The sequence below is a fragment of the Falco cherrug genome, chromosome 1, assembly GCF_023634085.1.
Source record: "Falco cherrug isolate bFalChe1 chromosome 1, bFalChe1.pri, whole genome shotgun sequence".
Taxonomy (NCBI): domain Eukaryota; kingdom Metazoa; phylum Chordata; class Aves; order Falconiformes; family Falconidae; genus Falco; species Falco cherrug.
The window spans coordinates 15,612,174-15,638,875 of NC_073697.1; the positions used below are offsets into that span (position 1 = coordinate 15,612,174).

The 26,702-nt window shown below is 39.0% G+C and overlaps 1 protein-coding gene across 1 annotated transcript in view; it reads left to right on the plus strand.

Moving 5' to 3' along the window:
- ARHGAP10 (Rho GTPase activating protein 10) overlaps positions 1–26,405 on the plus strand; it is a 155,129-nt gene extending 128,724 nt beyond the window's left edge. Inside the window, exons 20-23 of the mRNA XM_005440899.3 lie at positions 2,159–2,321; positions 14,600–14,731; positions 16,197–16,288; positions 25,605–26,405. Of these exons, the coding sequence (XP_005440956.1) occupies positions 2,159–2,321; positions 14,600–14,731; positions 16,197–16,288; positions 25,605–25,693 (476 nt within the window). The 3' untranslated portion in view covers positions 25,694–26,405. The remainder of the gene's footprint in view (positions 1–2,158; positions 2,322–14,599; positions 14,732–16,196; positions 16,289–25,604) is intronic.
- The last annotated feature ends 297 nt before the right edge of the window (positions 26,406–26,702 follow it).

Here is a 26,702-nt window from a genome sequence, read left to right on the forward strand (position 1 = left end):
GAATGAATGGTTGAGGTAAACCATTCTAGTTTGCCCTTCTTGTAAGGTGTATGTAGTTTGTTAATCTGGGCTGCATTAATACTGCTACTTTGAAAAGAAATAGTGATGAATTAAAAGGACTAACATTTTCAGTTTTAAGGAATTCAGTTTCTTTATGAAGTAAAATTGCAATATTACTGTCTAATCTCTCAGATATTTATCATTGCGACACGTACATCTGCAAATGGGATGTAATTAATTAGTTTTTACCTGACACTCCTATGGTTCTCATGTCATGTAAATGTGAGTGGCAGCATGGTGGCCTGGGTACAGCAAGGAGGTGTGAGGTGAGCAGGATTGGGCTGGAGTGCAAGTGACTCACTTTCCCAAGTTAATGTTCTCCTCCTCAGAGCTTATCATACTTTGTTACTACAGGCTAATTTAGATCCTTAAATTAGCAGCTGCTTTAGAGAGAAATTTTCAGCTGATCACTTTTATAATTTTGGTGGTTTTAGTTGCGTGTCATTTTATTCTCTAGGGAAGTTGTTCTCTGAGACTTGCTGGAGGGGGTGAGGACAAGATGGCTGGGGAAGCAGGCAAGTAGTTCTTTGTAGGCTTTCTACTTTTGAAGCAGAAGGAATTGAACTGGTTGAGGCAGTAATAAAGTTGTGAGAAGGATTTTTATCCAGTGAAGGTGGCTTTTCATTGTCTACATTTAATTGTTGTTGTATTTTTAATTAATGAAGCAAAAAGTAAAAAATGAAATAATTGCAACAGTACTGCTTAGCTTGGTGGAGTAGAATGAAGCTCAGTTGTTCACTGTGCAGAAGCTAATTAATTTGGAATTAGAAAGTAATATTGTACAGGACTTTGTTGTGTATAGTACTGTATGTAGGAGATACAGCTTGTCAAACAAGCGCGACATTTTAACAGCTTTTGATCATTTTATTGTGATGCTGTGTTAGGACTTGGTGGCTTATTTTTTTTCCCCAAAGCTTTTGGCCCCAGAGGAACAGAACTCTTTTACCAAGACTGTGGGGTCAGTGGTATCTAATCTGCTCTAGAGGGACTTGTATGGTGTTATTTAGCAGGGCTGTGGGCCACGTTCATGAGTGCAAGTTGGGAGCAGGATGAACAGAGGAGGAAAGGAAAGGTTGCAGGGACCCTTGTAAGGGGTGGCTGGAAATGACCCACATTACTGTTAAACGTTAATATTCTGAAATCAGCCACAGGCCCTATTTGAGACTGCAGGCTTAACTGTGCTGGGCATTTCAATGTTTGCAATCATCCTTATTTCGTACACCTCTCCTTTAGAATTTGTAAAACATACAGCTGATGTTGAAATAAAAATTTTAAAGGGCAAAACTGTGGGTGAAGTTAGCTTTTCAGTGAAGAACATGCTGCTTGGCTAGATGTGTTGGCGTGGTTTGCAGGGAGTGCTGTGACACATGAGTAACTTTTTCTTACTGTCTGTGGGATAGGAATGATGTTCCTTTAATGTTTTATTTAGCAATCATATCTCAATGTGTTGCTTCCTGAGTGATGTTCTAAGAGTACCCTATGAAAACAAATAGTAGACCAGAATACAATGAATTCTCTTAAAAGTAACACCATTAAAAAGGGGTAATAAAATAATATTCTTGGGTATTGTGTGTTTTGTTAGAGATCTCCTGCTTAACTCCTGCCTATTCTAACCTTCCCATGTTTCATTGTTTCATGTTTGATAGGATTGTGGTTATGGATTGAGAGCGATCATCTCCTCAAATGTGTATTAATTTTTTTTTGGAGACTTTGTTTTTAGAGAGGTGTGCAAAGGTGTATGGCCTAGGCTATTTTGTTGTCTGAAGTGATACATTTGTCTAAACACCACACCCCCCACCCCCCACCCCCACCCCCCCATAATCTAGCATTTCATCCATGTAAAAAAAAAATAATGTTGAAAAGGGGACCAGGAATACATTGGGTTGTGAAGATAGCTTGGTGACAATGATGGAGGAAATTATGGAATGGTACCTTTTGGGGAAATGCTGGGGGATTGCTTGTGTTCCAAAATACCCTGTGAAGATGGGACAGGAAGGTTTCTTCTTGTGTATATTTCAGGACATGGTTACCAAAGCAGCTTCTCTGGCTCATGAGAAGATTCTCTTAGCATCCTTCTGACTTGTGCTCTCTTTTCTAGCTGACAGTCACAGCTGTCCCAGAGAAGACACCCCAACTGGGAGCATGGATTCTCTTTCTTCCCAGTCTCCGACACTTGCCTTCTCTAGTAGTCCCCCCGGGGTCCTGGATGGAAATCACCTTATTATGGACAGTGGGGATCTTACAGGCTGGACAACAAATCTGTAAGTAACCTGAATATTAAGTAATGATTTTTCCACTAATATCATTGTACACATGAAACACGTTCCCCTTTTCAGTTTGGTGGTGAGTGATTTTTAGAAATTACGTATAATCGTGTTTGTTCTCTTCTGCTACAAAATGCTATGTGTTTACATGTTGTGGTGGATCTTAGAGGGTACTTGAATGTTTGTAGGAAATAAATGTTCTTTTTCTATGGAAACCTAGTGCATTTTACTGTAACCTGTTATAAAATGTTAGATGTTTTTTATTTAGGCAATGAATATGTAAGTTATTCTCTGTATGATGTATTACCCTAGTTTTATTTTGAGACACTGTTAAGCTAGTGTCTAAACAACTTGGATGCAGGGCTATTAAGATTTAGGGCCAAATTTGGGGTTCAGATAAATACACTGTAATGAGTGTGTGCTCAGGTGCTGTTTAAGAATTTTCTTAAGAAATTAAAAACCTATTTTCCAATGAAAGGTGCAGTCTGTCACTTTCAGTAGACTCTGTAGATGTTCAGTTTTTAAGCATGACTTCAGTTTAGCAAAAACGGACATTACAATGTTCATGCTATCTCTGTAATACATATTCAGGTTTGATATGCAAAAAGCTGAACATAACTTGTTTTTTAAATCAGAAGTTGAACTTGAATTGAATTCTCTGGTTTGCTATTCATACAAACTTTAACATATCAAGACAAAGTTTTCCAGCCTTAAGTGCCAAGAAGATGGAAGAATTTCTGGAGAAAAGATTTGTTACAAATATTTTCCATAATAGCATTCTGAGTAGTCTATTCTGTGGATGAAGCAAGTGTATAAAATATATGTGTAGGTGTATGTAACGCATGAGAATATATAGATAGCCATAATGGGTTTATATTTCTATATGCACATATGAATAATTAACTGCTGATTAGAGTACTTATTAGCTGGAGCAATATTTTCTCATATGTACTGAAAGAATTCCGGATTTTATAGGTATTTTACATAAATGTTGTTTTTTCAGTAGAGGACTGAAGTTACTCCTTCCTCTTGTACTGCCCACTAGTAGTGGGTAGGATTACCAGTAAGCTATATTTGACAAAAAGAGGTGCATCTGTAGATGGTATAAAACTGGAACATCTATGAAAGCGAGCATAGCTAATCAAGGAAACGTAGGGATAGCAGAACATTGCTAATGTCACTTTAGAGTATAAAAGGTGGTGTTTTATCAAGAGGGTTCAGGAGCTTTAGGTGTTTGAAGGAACTTTGCATTTTTTGCATTTGTTAATTTTCATCAAAAATTATACTGTACTGCTGTTTTGGAAACTTTCAGATGGCTTGAGGTTTTGCACTCATTTGGAAACAGTACTTAAACAGTTCTGTTTGGAAGGGAAAAAGTGCATGGTATGAGCGTCTAGATCAGCGGTCCTCAAACTTTTTAAACAGGGGGCCGGCGCACGGATGAAGTGGCAGGCAGTCATCTGCGGCTGTTTGGTTCCCCCCCCAACCCCTGGCAGGGGGGGTCTGTAAATACCAGGGGCCGGATTGAGGACCCTGGGGGGCTGTATCCAGCCCGCAGGCCATAGTTTGAGGACCCCTGGTCTAGATCATTTGTCAAAAGCAGTTTCTTTCTTCTGCTCACCTGTCTGTGAAGTTTACTTAAGAGCTACCTCTGTAACAAGCTTGGACAGTGACGGAGAGTAGTCTGTGAATGGTACATTCTTTCTTTCCTCTACTTTCTCAACTCACAACGGCTTCTTTTCACCTTCTAATTCTGATGACGCAGAGGGCCTTGCCTTAACAACAACTACTACAAAACCCCAAACCAAATTAAACCCCCCACCATCCCAACCCCCAAACCACCTCACTGTATTAATGGCAGGGGTAGATGTCACCTATGGAAGAATGTACTTGGTGGGCTTCAGCAGTCATTGTACATCATGGGAACCTGTGGGCAGGGAATGGCGGTGGTTGTCTTGTCGTTGTGTAGCTGTGGAGCTCTCTCAGCTCCAGGAAATGTAGCATTGGCAGTTGAACTCTGCTTTGGTCACAGACAATTCTCATAAACTGGACTACCCCAGAATTAGGTGGAGAAACAATCCTTTCTGTTTGTGCAGGATTTCAAAATGTTTTGCATTTTGTGCCAAATTGGAACAAAAGCAATTCTTAAAGTCTCGGTATCCTCTCTAAAATGGTATTGCAGATCTTCATTGAGCTACAGTAAATACCACGCTGAGTCTAGGGGAGATGGAAATAGAAGAGGATCTGGTTTCTCAAGTTTCTGCTGATGTTTATAACACATGGGTGTTACTTGTAAGAGATTGATCACTACGGAGTTATGTAGTCAACAAGGTGATGGTGACTTCTTTGTGGTAGAAGAATTGCTTCCATTGTTTCCCCTGGGAGGGATGTTGCATTGTGGGTCAAGATATGTCAGATATTCCAGGGCTGGTTTATATCAGTAGTTTGCTTTAAGCAAGAACACGTGATAGATAGCAAGAATACTTTTTGTGATATTTGTTTTCAAGAAAGGAAGAGCATGTTTTTTCCTGAAAGATAGCTGTTGTCACCATGATGTTTCCTGGCAGAGTTTTTTGTGATGCATGCCCTTTCCTTGTCCCACCTTTAAAAACAAAAGGAGCTACAGCTTCCAGCATGGTGAGGGGAGCACCAAATGAAGGCAAATACAGTCTCGCCTCCTGGCTGGCACTGGGAGGGGACTGATAGCCAGAGTGGTGAAAGAAGTGAAGAGTGCAAGGGCTGTACCACTGATTTGAAATGTCTCACAAAGCCCTGACTGCTCAATTGTCATGTCAATATTTAAAGATGTACTATGCATACGGTGTAACTGGAAGGTGATGTTTCACATATGTGCCATTTTGAAGCCCTGCTAAGCTGTTGGTTTTCATGTCTATAAGTGTATGTCTGCCTGATGCTAGCTTTTCTTTGAAAGCTCTGTGTGGATCAGACATATGCCCTGTGTTGTCATGTACTGCTGTAAGGGTGAGCAGAGAGCTGGGTGATGGTTAGTTCTTACTGCCCACAGCAGGGGTGGCTCTCAGTGGAGACCCAAGTTTGCGGTTCTGAGATTATCTTGCACCCTAAACTTTTTTTCGACCTTTTTTCTGAAGATATTTTTAACTTCACACTTCCATCTAGAGCCAAATACTAAAAATAAATACATTTATTTTTACATACACTCTGTGGTAGAACATAGAGCTTTTTCCCCCTGTCAATCACAAAATTACAGAATCATTTGTGTAGACACAGGATTCAAATTCCAAATAGCTCAGAAGAGGCAAATTACTTTTTCTGCTTGATGAAGTACTGTGTGATAAACATGTATTGTTTGAAGACCTGTTCTATCCATGGATGCTTAGCATAATCTCAGATATAGACTGATAATTATAGTAGTGAGCTGGACGGAGTATTCCTGCCTTGTAGTGCTCTCCACTGGTATGGGCATTTTTTTCCCTTTAAGGCAGAGCAGCAATGGCAATCTCCGTTTAATGTTAACCAAAGCATTTGCATTATTTCTTTTTCCTCTCTGCTTTAAAAGTTCGTACTTGCCCTGAAGCTACAGAATTAACGTTGTACAGCCATCTGTCTTCCTCAGGTTCCACTGGAACCACTGTCAAAGTCCACTTTGACAGAGCTCCAGGTGATTACTGTTTCTGTAAGGAGAACATGTTTCAGACTGTTTTGGGACTGATGTTGGTCTAGAGTCACCACCAGTACATTCTCAAAATGCTCTTTATTTCCCCTCAAAGCCACAGTAGTTCTGAGGGGAAAAAAAGAGTTTGTGTTAGATACGCCCAGTTCCTTGCACATTCCTTCTAATTCAAATTGCCACCATAGCCAGCATTCTGAAGGTAAGCTGTATCTTCTAGATGAAATGCGGTTATCAGTATAGACATTCTTTAGCAGTTTTCTTTGGTCTGTATCTTATGCTATATGAGACACTGGAAAATAAGCAATATTCCCTGTTTTGGGTATTTGTCAAAAGCAAATTTTGTAAAGTAGAACGCATAAATACATATTTGTATTATGTATTATACATAATGATATTTGCCACCTTGTGCCTTTGTTTTAACAAGTAGGTCATGTATTGTAACATTTTGTTCCCTCCATATAGAATAGTTATATTTTGTGAGTTGCCCATAATATTATTCTGACCTGGATTTAAATAAAAACCCCCAATCCTAAGCAAGCAAACTTCCAACCATCTTTTATCCATAGCCATCAGTTTCCCCCAAACTGTTGTCTACCCTACAATTGCAAATTACCTGGGGAGTTTAGACCCCACAATCCGTCCTTTGCTCCTTCCTTCAGACTTGCTTCAAACCCTGGTTGATCTGAGGAAGGGTTATTGCTAATCTCTCGTGGTGAATGAATTTGTGTTTTCTTCCTCTCTTTTTCTTTCCTAGTAATATTTTTGCTATTCCGTTCTGGAAGCTGCTGCAGGTTGCTGCTCCCTGCCGATTCTGTGGCAACAGGCAGTCAGTTGGCAGCTTTGGTAAAGAAAAGTGTTCATATAAATGTGTCACCAGAAGCACCAGGAATCTGCTGACAATAGATAAGGGGAAGACAGAGTGAAAAGGGGAAGGGTGAATAAATAAAACACCATGCTGGAAATTCAGAAAATAAAATGAGTTGACATACAAAACTGAGCCATCAAACCAAGAGTGAGGGGAAGAGGAGGACAAAAATGTGATGTGTATTGGCAGGTGTTATGGATAGCTCTTGAAGTGCAGTTGAACTGTGGAACAGTAGTTGATCTTCCCTTTTACATGCAATTGAAAACCAGTGTTACATGGTTTGACTTTCACCCTATTATATTATGGCTTTACACATGCAAGCAATGTATAGATACAGTGATAGTGATAGCTAAACTAGGTGTATATACATGTGTGTCTAATACAATGTACTTTTCTTGTATAGATATATTTAAGTTAGAATTTGTAAAAAAGAAATTTTTTCATTAATGTCATCTTGTAGTGAAGTAGGTGATAGTGTAAAAGATACAATAACAGACATGAAGTGATATAATTCAATTAAAAAACGGCAAGGGCAACTTTTTTCTGCAGCTGTTGTGGTTTGGTTGTAAAATTTACTAGACTTTGGTTACCTAGATCAAAATTATTTTAAATTTTCAGCCTGTTTTATATATTGTTTAGGTACTATTAAAATACTTTTTTCCCCAGTTCTGTTTTATTATGCATTAGAAATTACTACTTTTGAACATAGCTTTGGGCTTTTTGATATTTATAACTAACCTACTCTATGCCAAAAAATGTTATTATGGTAATTGATATCTCTTTGAGAAATAGAAGCATATCTTGTCTTAAACCATAGGACCTTGCATTTGAATCCATCTGAAGTTCCAGGCCCTGCAACAGATTTTCTTCAGAGAAACTATTACTTACGCTGTTTTGGTTGTATGGCCTGCACACACTTTGTTCCCCGTGCATTTTGATTCTCTGAATCTGTGTAAGGTTTGGGCATGCCCTCCTTTCATTCTCCTCCTTCCAATGTCTGCACCTCCTATGACTCTTCTGACTGAGGTGCTACTTTTTTACATCTAGGTTAGGTGTTGAACTCTTGCTCCTGTGTCTGTTCTCGTACATGTCTGTGTGCTCACACCACTAACTGTTCTTTATTCTGTGGTGCTGCTTTGAGAAGAGGTTCTTCCCTACAGCTGTACAGCCTATATGCTCTAATCCTAACAGAAGGGGTCATACATAAGGCAGCTATTTCCTATTATTTTAGAGGGAAAGGAGATCATGCCTATTACTGGTCTTCAGAATACTGAATTGTCTTAATTTAACAATTCAGGCTACCTGTAGTAATTCCAGAATTCCAGATTAGTTTTCTTCATCTTGACCTTCAGTAATCAGGGTGGTGGTGTTTATCAAGCTCTTCACTGACTTCCCAGTGGGCCAGAACCATTTATTGATACAAGGTCTGTCTTATTCAGCCTTTCCCAGAGTGCTGGCTATGGTGGCAGCTCACCTCCAACCACCTCAGTGTAGGTTTGTTTCCCTTACCGTGATGACTGAGCTGTTGAAAGTGGATTACAAGTCATGTCCTAGGACACTGTGGACTGCCTTGTGTCTGTCTTCACTCAACCTCAGAATGAACCAAAAAACCTGAACACTTGGTATTCCCTAGACTTTGGTATGTGTTGTAATTAATCTTTCTGAGCATCTTTTTTTCTGATAAGGAAAGAAAGATTTGTTACTGTTACTGACCCGTTGTTGTCATGAGATCTGTTTGGGTTTATAGCACAATGCCCTATGCTAGGGCTTATCTACAGAGTTTACAGACTTACCCCTCACTGCTGGGTTTTCAGAATTGGGTCAGTCTTCCTTTTTGGTTGGAAGTCCCCTACCTTATCTGCATGATCTCTTCATTCAGATCATGAAAACTAATGTCTTGTTCCTCAGCTGAAGAGTTCATTTTTGGGATCTGAGACTGCAGGGTCTTTGGGTTTCCTGGGGAAGTGGAACATGGTGTGACTTCTGATGGCTCTTCTGGATGGAATCATGCTACGGGACGTGGGTAGCCTTCCTCAAGGTGATGATACTGTCTGTAACTGTTTACCTTGCCCCCTTCTCTTTCCCTCTGTAGGCCTTTGGGATTTTGCATCTGGAGGGGATGGAACGCATCCTGTCCCTCAAACCTCTTCACCAAGTGTGTATATGAGTGGGGGTGCATGGCTTGTTAAAGCAGTTATGTTTCTGGGCTCAGACTAGTAAGATTCATGGTTTTCAGACTGAATCCCACCTTGGATGCTGCTGTAGGAGCATGTAAGTTGCAGCCCTGACAGTCCAAATACTGAAGGTACTCAAAACCCAGAGGAGAAATAGAAGCACCAGTGTAAATGGCTTGGAATACGCAAGGATCTCGTGGCAGAGGAAATAATCCAGTCTTTCTTTTCTTTCCTTCACAGTTCTTCTTTATTGATTCTCCTGGCACTGAAATATTCTGTTATCCAGCTCAGTGATGTATATGTGATACACTATGGGCATCATCTCTGGGTTTTTAATATACACAGAGGCTTTCAAAATGGTCATGAAAGCTGTGCTGTGCCGCATCCTGAGTGCTTTCAGGGTCTTTGTGACCAGGTTGTGAAGAAGCTACTCACTCTTCGTGAAGTTGCAGGCTGTTCAAATTCCCAGTGTGGAAACTGATGTTAAAAGAGCCATCAGATGGCAAGGGAGGGCAGAAATAGTGGTGCTCTGCACGTAACAGAAGCCTTGGAGATAGTTATTAATTTTGTTTGACTGCTGAATGAATTCCTGTCAGCCTTGTTATATCTACATCAGTAGAACTGCATCTGTAGTCTCCTTAAAATTGAAATAGTTTCTTTTGGTACTTTCTGGCAGTCGTGTGAATTTGCAGTTTTACATAAATGATGAGTGACTTCAGTTTCCATGTCTTGAAAACTTTTTATAATATCTAATATCATCATCTTATTTTATTAAAAGAAATTGCTTTAACAGCTGTTTGGTCATTGTGCTTATTTTGCAGTTTGGTTTTGTTTCAGCTGCCACCTCTTCAGTGACTCAGCAGTTTGAGAGTGGGTTTAGCAGAGCAGGCACTTCTTTTTGTACCCTTTTGTTATGCAAGCAGAGCAATAGCCCTCATTTTGCAGCTCCTTTGAAATGGGCATAATATAAATTAGTCATGTGGTTCATACAAGATAGACCTTGCCATCTCCTTGTCTTCCAGTGGGGTAGGCAGCTGGGCTTGACAGCAGCCCCGCTGTTTGAGCACGGGTTAAGTGGTATGTGTGCTCAGAGCAGGGAGAGTTGTGGGTGCAACCACTGTGATGAGCTAAGTTTTTCTGGTTTTTTTTCCCTTCTTTTCATTTCTTTTCCCTTCTCCTTTTTTTGTATCATTCCAGGGATCACAGCCCCCTCATTATTATTATTTTTTTCAAAAAGGAATGGCAGTATTCTATAAGCTTATTGGATGTACATACTTCATTTTTGCTTTGTCTGAATTATCATTTAAAAATGCTTTAACTTAGCTGCTGTAGTCATTAGCTTCAGATTTACCAGACTGGCAGGAAAGATCATTTCACTAATGTTTTAGCTGCTTCACTGAGACCTCACAATCCAAGTTTAACAAAACCTCTATTTCAGTGCTGGCTAAAGTGTTCTGTATAAACGAGGGTTCAGGACTTTAGCACGCATGTTACAATCTTTAAATTTTGGAGGTGGAGTTTCTTTTCAGAGGGAACACAGATGAGGAAATGCTGCCCTTCTGTTTTGTCTCCAGCTTTGCTGCAGCTATGGACAATTTCTAGAATTTTGTCCATGTGTTTTTTTGCTCCCCAGCCTCACCAAGGCATAGGGGTTTTAACATGCGGGAAGATGATTGTCTGGTGGTAGAGAGTATTGGATCGCATATCGAATCAGAAATAGCCAACACCTTTTGATATACTGTGTCATCTTATAATGAAACCTCTTAAGAACACTTTCATTGAGTTTGTCAGCCAAACACTGTGATACCACAACCATGGGGCTGCCAAACTCATCTATGAAACAACCCTTTTTTTCTCAGGAGTTGCAGTGTAGGTTTTTTTCACAGAGTCTCTTCTTCACTCTCAAGATAAGAGGCTGCTCTTTAGCTGTGTTACCTTAGGAACCAGCCAGATAAACATCCAATAAAATCTTGTTTTCAGGAGTTTGTTTCTGAATATCAGTACAAAATCTCTAGCTTATTTTCAGTAAGGCCATTTCCCCCTCCTCCCTTCTCCCAGTGTTCACTATGTCAGACAATAGCATTTTTTCTCAAAGAGAGATGGTGATGTTAGGCTTTTTTTTTTTTTTTTTTTTCCCCCTTCTTCTTTCTTTCTCTCCTCACAGGAAATGCATTCCCTTCGTTTTAGCCCATAGGAGAAAGTATTTTTTCAATGTACCTTCTTAAAGTTGAGATGCTATATGATAAGATACGTAGTGCTTTCTAATATGTCATCATCTTTATAAACAAAGCATGCAAAGCTTTATAGCAAGGTAACTTTGCTACCACAAGAATCTTTTCAAGAAAAAAAAAATATCCAGCAGTTTATTGCTTACACATACAACATTGGGACTGATTTTTACTATCGAGTAAAACCTTCTTTTTTAATAATAAAATTAAATGGTTCCTGAGATAGCCAAGTACAGTAAATAAATAATAATTAAAAAACCCCAAACCCTGAAATTCTAGAATGTGCTTAATACTTTAAGTTGGGTTTTGGGTTTTTTTTCCTTCTTAAATATGGTGAAACTATTGCTATTGAAAAATGTCCTGTCCCACCCCCCGCTGTATCTTAGAGGATGATCTCTTGCTCGGTAACTAGGAGCTGAAAGTGACAGGCAAATTCGGGAGCTGTGCTGCAGTGATTTCACTACAGCTGATATGTATTAAGGGAATTAATCAAAAAGTGGGGGAGGGAACAGCCCAGTGCTCCATGTACCTGCACTTCTGGAGCATTTTTCCATTAGAGCTGTTGGAATGGCTCAGATTTCATAGAAAATCTGCTAGTTTTCATATGCTTTTATATAATGCTGACTGGTAAAGGACAGTGTAGTCTTACTAGTTGGTAGGTTATCCTTCTTGTTGAGTCCTGTAACTTGAGAAATAAACGTGCCATGACATGGATCTGAACATTTTATTTCATCTTCTGTTCCTTTATTCGCATGCCTTTCCTCCTTTTTTCTTTTCTCGGCAAGTCTCAGTGAGAAATCATCTGGTATTTATTCCAAATATTCTTATGAATGACCGTTGCTTTCCTGGGTCAGAGGGTATCTTTTGTGTCTTCTCTGTTCTAAGTATTGTTTTGAAATCATTAATCCTGTGACTTGCAGGTGGTGTGTGTTGTTCTAGAGCTGATCAAGTAAGTTGCATAGATTAATATGATGCATGTTTCAATGAAATATTTAATATGTGGAGAATTTTATTATTCACTTGTTGAAAATCAAACAACACCCATCTGAGGTATGCACTAGAGAAGACCACTTGGTAGAATATTCTTGAATTGTGCTTAGTTTGCATTAGAGGCATTTTAATACTCTTCAGGCAATATACTCGGAGTATTATTTTTCTATTTTCTGTAGTTTTACCGCTTTCAGAAGTGAGCCTGACACCAATCTTAATGTTGGAATTGATTTGAATTGAATAAAAAAGAGGACAAGGAAAATGGTTTTTATTTAAATATCCCGATTGTTTTAAGTATAATAGTTTAGTCTATGCAAGTAGGATACTTTTTTTAGTTCACTTTTGAAAAACTTTTCTCTTAGGTTCACCTCTTATTTTACTGAGTTAAAACGTAATTCTGCACCTGAGGGAGAAATAATCTACTTTCTAGCAAACTTTTATAAACCTTACGGTACCATTCAGAAATGTTTTATCCTCAGTATTTAGAGAAAATAATAGAAATGCTAGTGTTCACTTTTAGTTTTTTGTTGCTGAATAATGTCACTTCTAGCTGAAGGTTTTTGTTTTACCTGAGGAAAAGTTTTCTATGATTAGCTAAAAATGGAAAAGGACAAGTTCAAGTAAAAGTAAACAGCAAAATTATGTAGGTGCTCATCTTCAGAGGTGTGTAATTATTGGAAGATGTAAATAATTGTATAGTGGAAGATTCAGAAGTGGTGAAGCAGACTAGATGTCCTCTTCTCAAAGTTTAGCGAGAAATATGTTGCTAGTCAGCACAGTACAGTTTTAATTCAGTTTTTTACATATGATTCCTTCTTTTATTTGGTAAATGTGATAGTTTTAAAACCAGAGCACGTTTTGATAAACCCTTTTGGTTATGATTCCAGCACATCTAAGTTTCATTTTTATTCATGGAATTAACTGTAGAATGCTGTTTTTCATACACTGTGAATTCCAGTTTTCATCCAAATGCTGCCTGACACAGATCCAAAGGAAAAACTATTGCCTTGTTAAATAAGGAATGTGCCATTCACCATGTTATAATGTACTAAATTTAAAAATTAATAATAAAAATAAATGTCTGCTTAACTATGTAATTGCTAGAATGACTATGAGATATATTGGCTAGGAAAATCAGTCTGTGAAAGTTGAATTTGGTTGTAAACCATGTTGTGCAAACCAACAATAGTCATTCTTTCTTCTAGAAATTAAATGTCCCAGTGAACATGAAGGCTAAATTCAGCTATGTAAGTTAGGTTTCCTGCTTTCTTTTATTGATTTACAATTATTGTTGATCCTTTTTTTGCTTTTGGTCAATCCACCTTGATTAGGTGTGCAGTTACACCCCACAGAATCTTGACCAGATTAATCCACCTTGATTAGGTTGCATTTACATCTCTGCAGAAACCTTCGTGACTGGGTTCCTGGATTTTGGTGGTACTTTGAGGATTTATGCTATCTAAGAAGTTAATCTTGGAATAGGACGAACTGATAAATGCTGTATTGTGAAGTCTGTACTTCTGAGTGATGATTCCTGTGTGAAAGCTGTGTGTGAATGATTTTAATTCTGTTTCTGCTTAGGAACTGCTTGAAGTCCCGCTCTTTGTTCCAAAGATATGCTAACATTAAATGTTTAGACTATTTGTTGTTCTGTCCATGCGGTGAAAGAAAGCCTTCCAGTGTTGGACCGCTTTAGCTCTTTAAGGTATAAAATTAGGAACATCCTTTATGTTGGGGAGGACTTTGTATGTTTTTCAATGACTAACAGAAGTTTTAGCCTTGGCTGCTATTTCTTTTCCTCTTGTGGCAACTTTGTGCTCAGCCATTTATTTAACACATATTTGAACGGCATATTCCTGAGGGCAGCCACTGGGGCATCATCTATGCAGTTATGTCAGTGAGATCTCAATCCAGAGGCAGCATTGTGATCCCAATGTTGTAATAGCTGCAGCCTCTTTTGAAATCTTCCCAGTGGTACATGCCTTAGTACAGCATGGAGAAGATTTTTAAATAGATTCGTCAAAACTTGTAAAGGCAAACTGGCAGCTCAAATAATAGCCTGCTGTATGCAGTTTCATTGTATCTGTCTTTATTAGATAAGGAATGTGGAATTTTGTCTTTTTATTGGTTATGTCATACCTCAGGTAATTCATCTTAGCTTAGGATGTAGGGCATGTAGGAGAATACTTTCAAGGAGGAAATGCAGAATCATACAATAGCCATGTCTGCAAAATCAGCTTGACATTATTACTGGTTTTGAATATGTGAATCTAACTAGTTATCTAGTTAGGAAGATTCAAACATTTTAGTAAGAAAAGAAATTTTTTTCACCTTGTTAATACTACTTTGAATATATTTCCTCTTAGCTCTGGTCAAAGCCGCCCGTCAATGGTCTCGTGGATGAATACTCCGTCTGCTAACACAGCTGCAACAAATACTGCAGCATCCACTTTCTTCTTCCCTAACCCTGCCGCTGGGAGTGACAGAGCAGTGGAAAGGTATGATGTACACTTCGACTTTTGCTAGTTATTTATTTGGCTCCTTTTTTTCTGTATCTTTTTAACAATCACTAATTCATGTCTTCTGCGTATGTGAATGTTGACTGCGAACCAAGAAATTCAACCTTAGCAATTCTGACAGAACAAAAATAACATCTACTTTTGTCTTATATTTCCTTTAAACACCTTCACACCCTCCTTGTAGGAGCCACCCAGACTGAGCAAGTGGCTTGTTGGTTAATACAAGCAGGCTTTGATTTGGGTGGGCAGTTTATAGTGTCTCTCTACTGCAGTGATTCTCTTACAGTGTCTTTAAAATACAGATTCTTTTCTGTAGCCACCCATGGCAAATTTTAAGTTTCTTAACCTAGCCATCTTGCCTCTGAAAGACTTTCCCGTGTTTTAATTTACCTGTCTCTGTGGTTTCATTCTTTTCTTTCACTCTTTTGGCCTCTTTCCTTCTATCCTGTTTCTGCTTCCTTCCATGTTGTTGTCCATCTTTTGAAGTATTTTAACTTTTCCCTTTGAAGGTTTTCACCATCTTAGCTTTTTCCTTCAAGTTTTACAACATTTGCTTTTCTAATTAAAGTTGTTGGTATTTTCATAAATTATTTCCAACACTTGGTAACAAAATTCCATTTCTCATTACTGGACGCATTTTGCACCAGAACTGCATTGTCTGTTTGACTGCCAGTTTCTTGGGGCAGGGAGAATCTTTCCAAATGTTTTATGTGTAGTTGTTGTTGCCTGGGCTAAACAAAAGATGATTTAATGGTGTGGGTGCTGTGTCTAAACAAAGCATCATTGGGCAGCAGCAAACTGTCAGTTCGCAAAGACGTGATTAATTGAATTGTGCCAAAATATATATTCCAAGATTTCTGCTTATGGTACTTGGAGAAATGAGTACTTTGGACAAATTAATATTGATGGCTTATTACTGAGCATCCTGGGAACACCTCTAAAAACTGCCTGAAATGTTAGAAACGTTACTGTCTTTAGGACAATAAAGCATCTTCAGTAGTCTAGTAATCATATTGTAAACAAATATACAAAGGAAATTCTCTACAGTGATAGTGAAAAGCTGAATTGCAAGATTCAGGAAGAAATGTTTTAGAAGACATAATGATGATTAGTCTGTAAAGTAAGTATAGTATGCTTTGCCTACTATTGATTTCATTGCTGATTAGCACTTGGCAAAATTTTAACTGTAGTTGAAAGTCAAGTTCAACTATCATAAAAATAAGTGTGCATAAAGTTGGGAGTATGATATTCAGAAATGCCAACAGTAAGCTGTGAAGCTTCAGCTTTGGCATTTGTGTGTATGAATTATAAGCCTGTAATGATGCATGAGAGATTGTGTTTAAAGTTTGTCATCTCCAAGTGAGAATGGAGAGAAAATTGTTGAGAAAGGAGAGTGTCTTCATAATAGTAAAAAATGACTAAAATTGTTAATTTCATTTTTCAGCGTTGCCCCCCGAAAAGCAAGAGCAGTTTATCCATGCGAAGCAGAACATAGCTCTGAATTATCATTTCAGATAGGAGCAATTTTTGAAGATGGTAAGTACTGCTTGAGTAAATATAAAGCAATGAAAAACAAATAGACAAAACTGCTAAAATGGCTTTGGATAAAAATACAAGCCTGACTGCTATTCTGCCAATGTTGCTGATGGCACACAGTTGGTGACGTAGAAGATTTCTGGTACACAGAAGCTACTTAGCATTTACTTAGTGCTATGAGGCAACACCTCTGATTTCTGGTGAGTAGACTCTTTCAGTTGGTCTAATTTTTCAGTAGCGTGTTGTAGTACCAAAATAGGTATTCAGCAATGGAGAAAAACATCTTGGTCTATGAAACTGTATTTTTTAAAATGTGAATTGCCATTGTAAAATAACATGGGGCTTTCATTTAACAAAAACTGTTTAAGGATTTTGAAGAAAGCAGAGCTGCAGGTAAATCGGGTGATTGCTAGAGACAAGGGAGTGTTTACATTTTGGATCAAGAGCTGCCTTAGTGTGTGTACATACTTGCAGAAAAAGGAATATTCATTGAGGTGCAGAATTGAAGGCCTGTGTTTAAAGATTTCTGTAGACCCAAACGTAGTATTACATATGGCCATCCAAGCTGTGATTCTTGTGCTCAAGACTGTGTTGCTCTTCGGTGAACTTCCATGGCTCTACTCCTTAAGAGCTGCAAAGGGAGTTCAAACTGACAGGAACTGTTACAGTTTTTAAACCTTATGCCAATGAATATTGTAATACAATCTCTTGAAGATGTAGAAGACTACACTAGAGTGTAGTTTCTTCCTATCACAAGGAAATTCCTATGACAAGAAAGAGATGGTATGGAATGGCTCAACTGGGCCTGGACAAATTCAGCAATTCTTGTTAATTGAATGCGATTTAATAATAATTCTAAGCAGTAATTGATTCAAAGCAGCAGCATGGTAAGGCCATTGTTTGTTACAAGACCTTGATAAAAAAATTATGTTCATACTAAAACCCAGAAGACTCTTAAGTTTGGTCAGATCTTCATCCAAGCTTTGTGCAGGCTGAGGGATTCAAAGTGATCTGGGGATTACATCATTAAGAACCTTGTGAGTGCTGAGACCAGTATTTTAGTCTTCCAGTCTGTCTAGAGACAGGGAGGGTAGTAAGAGGCATTATCTAAAGAATCTGGAAACTCTGTGTTGATGCCTGTTTGCTTCTCATCCATCCCTAGCTTTTAGTTTGCTACCAGGTCTGAAATCTGAGACATGCTTTCCAGAGGGAAGGTGGTGTTTAATTCAGCATGACCTAATGCACTTAAGGGGTGTACTGCCCAGTCATTCACATAGGACGTGTGAGAATCTTTGGTTGGATCTCCAATAAAGGAGGAGTATTCCAGAGTCCCAGTTTACATCCAGCAGGAAAAAGAGAAAAGTACACAGTCTGGAACAGCTGGAAAACATCAACCTGCAGGCATTAAAAAGCTAACTAAATGTCTTATATTTCCCAAAATGCACCCTGTTAACTCTGTTAGCACTGGATCAAAAGTGTGTGTGGGAAAGTTTTTCTCATAAATGAAAATCTTTCCATCCTGTCCTCCCCAGCTCCAGTGGATGTTCCTAATTTGTTTAACAAGCTGAAACAAATGGGAAGCTCAGCAGAGTATATTTTTTAAAGCATGTATAACAACAATAAAAAAATGGCATATAGACATCTCCTTTGCCGCCTTTGTGATACTTATTTTAAAGCAGACAGAACACAGGACGTTCCTGTCCTCAGCCTCCTCCCAAACAAATAAATAGTAAGCCTGGTCCAGCCTACAGTTCTGCTTTTTTTGCGGCATAAGGTGGTCTGGAGTACCTGCTAGGCTCTTCCCTACTAGGACCCACTTTACAGAATCATACTTGATGTTTCCTATTAGAGCTGCCTTACAGGCAAATCGCGTCTGAATCAGGTTAGGTGGGAAACCTTTTAAATATGAATTAGCTAAATGATTGCTCTTTTAAAAGTCTCTAACACCAGTTATTTTAATTTAAGTTTTTTAAAACATGAATGATAGGGATCTTCAGCACACATAAAACTGCATACAGGGGAAAAATCTAGCGCATGGGGGAAAAAATCTGATACATAGAAGAGAGGCCTTTCTAACACAGAACAGCAAGGTTGCATACCTGTTGTGTTGCCATGGGATAAGAAAGTCTTTCAAGAAGCAGTTGCCTCTGTGTGGTGTGTTTGTGTGAGAGCAATGTTAAGATTCTTTTCTTGTGTAAAGAGATCACTAGAAGTTATGGCAAAGCTACGTGGTTTTGGTACATTACAGCCCGAGTTGAGTTTTCCAGCTAGAGAGTTGGATTGTCCAAGAACAAGTATGCAATTTGACTCTTCGGCAGCTGTAGAGAAATGTTTCAACTGTAAGACTTTTTTCCATGTCATCATATGAATAAGGTTGGAAGCTTGGGAAGAGGTCATGTGGACTGCATTTTGAAAACCTAATTTCATATTTCCAATGGGAAAGATCACATTTCCTTAAATACTCTTGTTTTGATTTATTCCACCGTATCCTGGTTATTTTATAGGCATTGTCCTTGCCCTGCAGGGCTCTCAGCTAAGGCAGGCTGTGGAAAAAAGATGAGCGTGCAAGTAATAAGGCAGTGACTGGATATATGTAGTAACTTAATGGACGTTCCATGGCGGTTCCCAATAGGTTATGTCATGGATGGCTCTCTCTGTATAGAAAGGTATTCTCATTAAAAATGCACAACAGTCTCCATATTTGAAACCTCTGAAATGCCTTCATATAGGCTTTTCCTTTTTGTGGTAGTCACCCTTGTGTCTGTGCTGGGATCAGATTCCAATGAATCAATTCAGATTCTTTAGTTACTCAATTTAAATTCCCATATGCCCTAATAAAGCCCCCAAATGAAGAATTAAAGTAATAATACATCAATTCTTCAGCTCTACCAATAACCTTAACTATCAAAATGACAACGCATCAATCAAGTTGACATACAGCTAGTATCAACCATTAAAGTAACTGTTAAATTAATGTCTACTAAGAAGTGCTGCTTCCATTAGTGAAGGTTTTATCTGTCTCTCCTTTCTCCACCCTGCCTGTCTCACTTTTCTAATTCTGTCTCTTTCACTTCTCACTGTTTGTTTATTGAGGGTTTTTTCCTTTCTCTTCCTTCTCTTTTCTGCTTTGTTCCGTTCTCTCTTTCATTTCCCTTCCCTTCCCTTGTTTTTTTTTTTTCTATTTTGTCTCTCTTGATCCATAGCTGTTGATTGCAGCAGTTTGCTCTTACCTGTTATTGTCCTGGATGAATCTTTCTGGCTGCTGTAGCCTGAGACAGGATAATGGCATTTAATGAAGTACAGTCTTGCGCCTGTCATAGCTGTTAAATGTAATACTGGTGCAAGGAGGTAAGAGTTTAACCTTTACTTCTGTCTCCATTTCCTGTTTCTGAATGGGGGGAAAATTAACTGTTTCTGTTGCAGGCCGACAAGGTTAGATTTACTACTGTTTTAAACTAAGCTTTACATCACGTGATATGAATCAGTAGAAGCTGAACATTTGCATATTCAGGTGTTTTCAATATTGCTTGTACATGGTGCTACTCCGAATCCCCCAGTCTTTCCATGAACGTGTCATAGAATGTAAATGCTAAGGCTCCATCTGGTAAGTTAAAAAGAAAAGGCAAAGTTTCCTATTTGAGTTGTGTAAGACAATGAATAATGTCATCTGAACAATTTCTACAAGTTTTTTTTACAAAAATCTTCATTTTACCTTAGGCTCTGCCAATATTTCTATTTCCCCGTTGCTACAGGCTATATTATTGACAGCGCATAACGATGTAATTCAAGTGGTTAGAGGCAAAGCTTGAAGAGTTTGCAGCTGGATAAGGGCACGTACGGGAAGAAGAGAGAGTAAGATCTGAGATTGAGGGAGACATGTGCTGGCTGTATATTTTTGTTGTTGAAGCAGATATTCCCAATAATCATAGAAAGAATAATCAGACTGCCTGGCATTGAAACCTTGCCAGCCTTGGAGCCAAGTGTTATTAAATTTCTGGTTCTTGAAAAGAGACTGCTTAGAAGTCAGTAAATGGGAATTTCACTAGGGAGAAGTGTTTTGGATAGGGTAAGTAGTGTTTACACAACAAAATTCCTTGGCAGTATTGCTAGCAGGAAGGCTTCCTGAACACTTGTCAATGCAGCTCTCATCAAGGCTTTTTACAATTTTAAAAATCAGGTTTTAGGGGAGAGAAAATATGAGGAAAACTGAGAAAGTGTTTTGTTACGGTAATTTTCTTCCGGAAAGGTGTGGCACCCATTGTCCCTACCAAGCATAGAAGGAACACAAAAAGCTGTGTTCACACAGCTGTTGTCACCCCTCTTTATCTTTCTTAGTGTTACAAAGTGCCAGCCTTAGTTAATGTTCGTGGGTTTGACTCCAAGGCACTCTCTTCCTTCTTACTCGTGCTGTGGCTTCTGGACTGTCTGTCTTTACGGTACTGATGAACGAAGGATTTACATCAAAGAGAAACAGTACTCCCAAAATACTGTATTGCACTCCATGTGCAAATAATTCTTTTGTTGAGGTAAAAAAAAAAGAGGACAAAGCTACTTCTTTGTGCACCTTTCATCTGTGGATTTCAAAGCACTTGGAAACATTCATGTGCATGAATTATCTCCATTTTACATCTGGAGAAACTGAGTGTACAGATGTTCTTCTTTTCAGATAGCTCCATGCCATTTGGAGGAAGCTATCTCAAACTGCTGCTGCAAGTTACAATCACTTCACCAATAAAAAGTACCAGATGAGCACCACCAAATTCCTACTGACTTTGCTAGAAGTTTTAAAAAGCCACTGAAGGTAGATTGACCTTAACCAGCCTGACTTTGCTCCTGCCAATGGTGTTGTAGAAGCATTGGTCTCCGGGACAGAAACATTAAAATGGTAGATGTTTAAACTGATGTGTTTCACCTTACATTTGGTGTGCATGTGGGACCGTCAGAGATGATTCCAATCCCACCTGACAGCCGAGCAACTCAGGATAAAGTCCCCAGGTCTCAGTGTCTACCTACAGGTCACCAAGTCATAGTGCAGGGAACTCAGCAGCAACTCAGTTGACCAACCACTCGCCCTGGTTTAGGGTGAGCCAGATTATTCTTTTGGCGTGCTCTCTACTGTCATATTGACTAGATCTCCCCCAGCTGTAACAGGAGCTCAGACACTACTATATAGGGAAGTCTCAGTCTACAAGCTGAATTCTGCCTTCACTAATTTGTCATGGTATATCAGTGTGTTTGCTTTTGTTCACAAGCCTGAGGCCTTATAGGCAGACTGTTTTATTTGTGGTCACACAGTAAATCTGCAGCAAAGTCAGGAAGAAGACCCCTTGACTCCTAACCCGGTGTCCTGTCCACAAAATAATTCTGCTTCTCACAACATACTTAGGGGAAACAGCAAGTTTTTAAACTTCAAATTCCATGCTAACCCTAGGCATGCTTAATGTTTTTGCATCTCTGTGGTCAACTTTACCCATTGGGATTGTTTCAAAAGCCCATAGGGATTTCTAAGCACACAGGGCTTGCAAGCACATTTTGTTGCTTTAATTTAATTTCCTGGTGAAAAGTTGGCCAGGGCGATTGAGTTCTATGGAAGCGTATTCTGGTGTTGTAGTGGTTTTAGCAGTGAGATTTCTGTTGCCCACAAAATGCAATCCTCATTTATGTAGCTCGTTGGGGTCATTACTTTGGCAAAGCAGTCCATCCAAAAGGGAGGCCCTCTTGTGCCAGGCACCATGCGTGTTAGATTCCCTCCCCTGTTTCTGTGTCCTCCCAAAACAGCTAGTTTCCACAAAGGTGTGGAAATTGGTGCCTGATTCAGTCCTGCTGAAGTTACTGGCAACTAGGCAATGAACTAATTCCATTGTGGAAATGAGTCTTGCTCTTGGTCTTTTTTTGTTGAGATCTGTGACACACTTGAGCTGCCAAAGCAGAGCAAGGTCTGCCTATAGCCTTGAGTCTCTGGGAAGAGCTGCTTGTGAATTGTATGTGTTTGCAGTTAGGTAATCCTAACACTGGCAATACTGAAGCTATTTCCTATGGAGAATACAGAAAGGTAAGAATAAATGCTGCGAATGCCAAGTCACCCTTGTTGTGCTTCTTGGCTACATGCAATCAGAAAAAGCTTTTACTTGGAGATCTTATTGCAAGTTGAAAGTCTGTTGGCTATGTTGGCCCGTTTGAGTTGGGGTGATTGTTCTGCAGCAGTTGCCGTCATACTGATGGTCAGACATCTTCCTTCTCTACACTTTGTCTCTGCTGGAGGGAAGCTGCTGTAATAGCCTTGCAGCAGGTACTGAGGAAGCCGCTGTCTCGCTCTGGGCTCTCAACTTTGCTGCTGTTTCCAATGTCCTAAGAGGTGATGGTTCTTTGGTTAGTCTTGTTGTGTGGTCTTGCTATATACAATCATTTAACCTTGCTGAAAACACTCATTTGTAATTCTCTGTCCTGTACCTTTTATACTACAAGTCCCCCTCCTGTCCCTAGCCAACATGAGACTTAGTCCTATAGGATGATTTGTCCAATAATGAGTTGTACTTTTAAGGCCAAATGTGTAGTTTCTGCAGCAAGGTACTTTTAAATGAGGCAGGCCTGAAAGTCCTAAGAACTGTAATAATTGGTGACTGAGAAGAGATGACAGAAAGGGGACACTACAGAACCACTTCTCTTGAGCAGGGTATTTTTTCCAGAAATAGCCTGTGTCCTAGGTTTAAGAGCAGCTGCGCATGACAGAAAATTGTCTTTTGTGTGGTAAAGTGTTTTTTATTTTAAATGAATGCGTGCTGGTTTATGCTATACTTTGGAAATGGATTAGCAAAGAAAACAGGATCATTGGAGCTTAAAGCAGCTTTACATTTGGACAGCTTCCCCATTAATATCATTTGCCTACAGAAGTCAGTGATGTATGTAGGTATCTTAACCGTTCTTGCATAAGGTGATTTGAATGGGGGCAGAAGTCCTACCCAACATGACAGTGGCCACAGTTGCTGAATATTAAGAATTACTACTTGGTGCGTTTTTTAAAAAAAGACTTGATCTATCGAACTGGTGATCTTAGGTGTAATACAAGTGCTAATTCTTACTTCAGTCTTCATAGAGTCTACAAGAAACTTCTGCTAATAACGGGGCCCTGAGCTGTGTAACATACATGTGCGATACTTAATTTTCCAAGCACAGAGCTCAGTCGTACGGTCCATGTGTAGCCTTCTGGGGTGAAAAGTGGTATTTGTCACTCAAGTCCAATTAAGTGCAATTGCTTGGCCATCATGCGTTATCTCTGAACGTGCTGCAGTTCAGTATTGTGTTATCAACCTTGTTTAGAAAATATTTCTTTGGAAGTGTGCTGTTGTGTGAGTCAAGTGATTCAGCATAGTTTGAGCATTTCTTCCCCCTGGTAAATGTTAGGTGACTTTAAATTTCAGTTTGATCCTCTCAGGTGAGGGCTAGCCTCTTTTTGACCAGGCCTTTCCAGGTGCTCACGTGCCAGTAATACCTATCCTGTCTCTAAGGGTAAATTGAGGTTGAGCTCCAGAGGACAAGTAGAAATTTCCTACTTCCAGGTTTTCTAGTTGTTTTTCTTCCTAATCTGTCATTTTTTGGAGTTTGTTTCCTGTAATACAGATGTACTCTGTAGGCATGGGAGACTTCAGGGAGAGGTTTGGCTGCCCACTGGAGCTGCTGGCCTGTTTTGCTGGAAAGGGTGGAATTACAGCTGCTGCAGTGGAGCTGCCGGAGGGAGGTTTGTGGTAGTGTCAGCAATGCAGTTTCAAATGCATGTATACTCTGTAATTGTGGAATAAAAATGACAAAGGGAGAGGAGGGTCTGCTAATTACTAATAATAATGTAAGTTACTGTGTGCACAGAGATCCTAAAAGGTAATTTTCTATGCATTTTTTTTTCCTTTGGAACCTTTCTGTTAAACATATTAATTATAAATATAAGCCCAGACTCCTGTTCTGAATCTAAACTGTCAGTATCGTTTGAAAGCAGTTTTGTTTACTGGATTCCTTGGAGGTATAGCTGTTGTTTAAAATGTGGTTTCAGAGCAAAGGTTCTAGCTTCGCTGTTTGACAATAACAGGACACAGGAAAAAAACTAGGGGAAGGTATGTTTTAAGTGCTCAAATTGAGAGTCTTACAATGCTTTTGAAAGTGAGACTGCTTAACATGTTGCGCTCTCTTTAACTGTTATTTCCCTGATTTGTAGAAGGCTACAAATATCACATTCCCCAATGTGTTAATGTGTTTTAAATAAAGCATTGACATGGCTGGCAGCATGTTTCAGCATTTGATTTCTTCCCTAAATAATGTCTGTCTCAGAAGCGCTGTGAGGATAAATTAATATGGTAGAGAATATTGTAGGTCGTTGTAAGTGTGGGATTTTACAGTTACGTAGGTACCTGTATCATATTCTTTTGAGGAATTTGATAGGGGAATTCAAGGACTTTCAAGACTGTTTTCTAAAGAAATGAGGCTTGTGCTTCTTTCTAAACTTCCTTTCAAATGTGGTCACAATATATACAGGAAGCCAGATTTAATTAGGTCTGTTGCTCACAGAGTAACTTGTGAAGCATTTAGTCTGAGGTGAAATTTTTTCTTATTTTAGATTCACAGATACTCTTGCATAAACTTTGAGATCAGCATTGGTAAACACTTTGGATGACAATAAGGAATAAGGCACTGCCATTCAAGCCTTTCCCCGGTGTTTTGTGACCAGCGCTATGTATTTGAATTTCAGAGAGAGGATTTAGCCAGAATGATTCAGATTTTGTCCACTGGTCTCTTCTGATAGCAGCTGTACTCTGTGAAGAGACAATCCTTGGAGTGACACTGGGTCATTTCTGTTTCCTTTGTACTGCTGTACATGCTCACTTTTCATGCAGTGTAAGGTCCTATGCCATTTTTTGGTGGCTCTGAGCTTCCAGATTCGTCACCTCTGCTCAAGCCGGGTTTTTGGTCTTGCTTTGCCCCCAGCTACTGAAATTATTTCCCACTGTTTGATATGAATTCTGACTTCTCCTCAAGGGGGTCTAGATTTTCTATTTGATAAACCTGTCCTAAGTTCCATTTACTGTTTCCTTAATGAAATCTCCTGCACCTAAAAACTGTTCCACCATGTAAGCTTTGCAGAAGGGAGTTCAAGCACCTGTATTATGCAGATATTTAAGTTAAGTTAATCATCCTCTTCATCTTTCCCAGCCAGATTCTTAAACTCATCATTTCAGACAAGAAGCTTTGCCTGGTGTCATGAAGCTAAAGCTAAAAGTACTAATTCAAACATAAAAAGATGCAGTAATTTTTTTCCCCTTTTCTTTTGCAGTGAAATTTTCCAGAGAACCAGGATGGCTAGAAGGCACACTAAATGGGAAGAGAGGACTTATTCCACAAAATTATGTTCAGTTTTTATAGCTTTGTGCATTGAACGCCAAGAAGGTGTACATGGTATCCATGGATTTTTGTTATAGTCACTTCTCTCTTCTTTTGTGACTGCTTTTAATCAATGAAGAGACTGACTATGGGTTGAAGATCCCCATCTGTATAAAGACATTAAGTGTTGCCAAATATAAATTACAAAAAATGATTCTTTAAGGGTTGGAATGGGTGGGAGGACAAGCAAGAGGGATGGAGGGATAGGTTGATTTTTTTAACATGGTGCTTCTTTTCAATTGTAAAGAATAGTAGTGGTATGTTTGTTTGCAAGATAACTAGCATTTTAAGTCAAATACTTGGTTGATCTGTGACCCAAACTATCAGTTGAAGAAGATTTTTATGAACTTAGTGTCCTGGAGATTATGCATCGATAACCAGTGTTTTTAACAGGAATTGTTTGGGTTTGGAAAACACTGTTGGATAAAAAAAGTTATCATGCTGACAATTAGATTAAATTTCGAAGTGGAATAGACAGTACGGAACAGACACTAGTAAGTAAAATAATAGGTATCGAGACATGACATTTTTCAAATGTCTTCAAAGAACACATTCATTTGTATTGTGCGTATGATTTCATTTATTTTACAAAGATAAGACACATGAACTTTTATTACAGGCTCCTGTATGTCATGGTTCTGTTGCTACTCAAAAATATCATTGTAAATGAAATAAAATGTTATTTGCTATTTGACCTAAGTATTCCTATGTTGGAGAATATTTTGCTCTGGTTCTGTAAGTTACGATGTGAAATAATTATTGGCAGCTGTATGCAGTCAGCCTCAAGCAGGCTCCCAAGTGGATGGGGAACTTTCCTCACTTAAAATAGGCAACTCTGCAAGCTCAAGCCAAAAGGAAAAGAGATTCTTTGGCTATGATCCTTGTGCATGCTGGAGGCATCTTGCATTTTATCTATTGTCTGTCTGTCTGTCTAGTTTCCACTTGAGCTTCTCTTTCTTCCTCCCCTGTAATTGTCAATTACAAGATCTTA